Raw genomic sequence first — 2,530 nt, 5'->3', positions numbered from 1 at the left:
GGGGACATGAACAGTAGCCTAGATGTTTGTTCCAAGAACCATGGGTAGAGTGGCATTGATCAAGCTTGAAGAGCTAAGGTTGGAGAGGCAAGCAAATACCAGACAGAGAGACTTTACCTGGCTGAGTCTTCATGTCAGTGGCAGTGACATGGTTGAGTTACCTCCCAGCCACATTCTCTGGCCATTCTCTTCTTCTGCTCTGGGCTCCAGCATGCCAGGAGCACGGCAGTGTGTGTTCATTTCACCTAGGGGACCATTTGATGCCTTAAACTATGACCTCATAATAGCACCAAAGTAGGCCAATTATGATGCAAGAAATCCGAGAATGTCCCTTGGGCTCCCATTAACTTGTCTTAGAAACGAACTCCGGGCATTAACACCTCCCATCCTCGCCTATTGCCAGAGTATGATCAGCAAATGGGAGAATTGCTGTCAGAGGATCGGAAAACAGAGGGCTGGAGAGCCAAGGGCCCAAGAAAGGAAGATTGCAGAGGGGAAGTCAAATAAGAATGGAACGTCAGTCAGAATATTCAATACCAGCTATTCCTTTCAGAACGAGGATTCCCTGTGTTGCCAAGAAGATTCATGTTCTGATTCTCCGTTGGGGTGAGTGTGACCTGTCCACTCTTATCAGAACAAGTCTGAGTGGAGGAGCCCCCCAGATCACTACAGAAACCCCTGTTCGTGGTGACCTCAGCCTGGCTAATGTAGAATCACCCTTTGTGAGGTTTTCCACTGCAAGAGGACCTTTCTGGAGTTCTAATATATCTGCCTCTCTGCCTTCCAGGATATGGACCAAATTCTACAAATATGATCCACGTATTGCCCTCGGGAAATACTCGCCCTTGGAAAAAGAGATCATAGTAAGTGCCCTGAAGTTTACACACAAAGGGTCCCCACTGAAGCCAGCCAGTTTAGCTGGAGGGAGCCAAAGTTTCAAAAGCCATTGGCAACAAAGAAGTCTCCCAAACAGTGGACTCAATTGGCTGAATCTACCAATGGCTTCCACACTTGCATAGCAAAATACACTTATTTAAAAGTCCCAATTAGAAATATAACCAAAAATGACTATAAATGCTGAAAACTCTCATTTCTTGAGCTACTTCTACCTTGCACTGTTTGCTTTCATGTACGTTTTCTTGTTGAGGCCTCACAGTGACCCCATCAGGTCAGTAAAATTATTTTGAATTCATGGTAGGCAAGGGGAGAGTCAGGATTTGAACTCAGGCTTGCCTGACCCCAAGGGTCCACCCTCTTTGCCACTACACAGGGGCCTCAGACGCCCTCAGCAGTGGAGGGAGAACCAGCCACTAGCTGATTATTTCTGTGGGAGCCACCTACCTCTGTGCCGTTGAGATCGTAACAATCCCTTCCCATGGTCAGCGTCTAGGTGGCATTCACACCATAGCAGCAAGAAGGTTTTTGGCTCATAAGCAAGAGGAAGAACGAAAAATGCTCAAGGAACTTCAATTGCTGTCTCCAGACTACAAATGGGCAATGGAATATAAAAAAGAACATTCCTCTCCATGTTCTACCTGTGGGCCCCTAAAAAAAATATGGACAGCCAAGGTGATTGTGCCCCCAGAGGAGTTTAAAATGCCACCACGAGAGAAGACCAACATCAGCAGACACGTAGAAAGGATGCAGCTTGCTCGAGCCCTGGGAAATAAGCAGCTTTTACCCAATGTCGAAAGGCTCAGGAAAACTTCTTTCCTGTCTGGAGCAAAAGGCAAGGCCAGGGAAAAGGAGGACAACTGTGACAATGATTATTGTGACAATGTCAAGCAAGGGGAGAAAGAGAAGGCAGAGCACAAAAACACAGAAAGACGAGAGATAAAAATGAACGTAGTTTTCAAGTCAGAAGAACCCAAAAAATGTTTAGCTTACCATCCAAATGATTGCAAGCCATTCCTCCCCACGAAGAAACTGGAACGATCCATCACAGGCCTAACGAACCGAAACGTGTTTCGCTTGGCTGAATTCCCTGGAGACCTAATGCTAATGAAGCAGGATTTGATATCACGGGGAGCCCACCCCAGTGATGTGACCGATGCCTATGGACCGGAAGAAGAAAGTGTCTGGAAAGAGTACATGTGCAAAGCTGATGCTTACCATTATTAAAGGTGTATTTATTCCTCAGGGTAACTAAGTGTCCTGGTCCTTATGACACCTGTGCCCCAGGCTCCTTCTCATCCCATCTCCTTTTGGGACCTTGGCTTCCTCTGCCTAGTCTCCAGGGGGTCCTCGAGGCAAGACCTCGCTGCTGAGGCTTCCTGGGTTCAGGCAACTCTTGGCGGTTCGCTCCCACTCTTAGCAGCAGTCCTTTTCACTTACTCCCATTGGGCTTTCATCAGTTAGCAATTTCTGTGAAACAAATCATCCCCAAATTCAGTGGCTTAAAACAGCAATTATTAATTTAGCTTATAATTCTGTGGGTCAGTGATGGAGTTTGGATGTAATTGTCCTCCCAGAACACATGTGGAAGTCTGATCCCCAGTGTGGCAGTGTTGGGAGCTGTTTGAGTCATGGG

At 46.8% G+C, this 2,530-nt stretch overlaps 1 protein-coding gene across 1 annotated transcript; it reads left to right on the top strand.

The window, feature by feature from the left end:
• The first annotated feature begins 406 nt into the window (after nucleotides 1–406).
• C7H10orf120 (chromosome 7 C10orf120 homolog) lies at nucleotides 407–2,121 on the top strand. The gene is made up of 3 exons (XM_063102718.1): nucleotides 407–606; nucleotides 788–863; nucleotides 1,384–2,121. Exons 1-3 carry the CDS (start codon nucleotides 407–409, stop codon nucleotides 2,119–2,121), a joined length of 1,014 nt encoding a protein of 337 aa, XP_062958788.1.
• Nucleotides 2,122–2,530: the final 409 nt, after the last annotated feature.

This window comes from Cynocephalus volans, chromosome 7 (assembly GCF_027409185.1).
Source record: "Cynocephalus volans isolate mCynVol1 chromosome 7, mCynVol1.pri, whole genome shotgun sequence".
Lineage (NCBI taxonomy): Eukaryota > Metazoa > Chordata > Mammalia > Dermoptera > Cynocephalidae > Cynocephalus > Cynocephalus volans.
The sequence above is the reverse complement of the archived record's forward strand: the minus strand, read 5'-3'. Positions and strand labels throughout refer to the sequence as shown.

Coding starts and splice junctions, on each gene's coding strand:
- C7H10orf120 (XM_063102718.1), top strand. CDS start 407: ATGATCAGCAAATGGGAGAATTGCTGTCAGAGGATCGGAAAACAGAGG. Junction 607..787: donor TGTTCTGATTCTCCGTTGGG/GTGAGTGTGACC, acceptor TCTGCCTTCCAG/GATATGGACCAAATTCTACA. Junction 864..1,383: donor CCTTGGAAAAAGAGATCATA/GTAAGTGCCCTG, acceptor TCCCATGGTCAG/CGTCTAGGTGGCATTCACAC.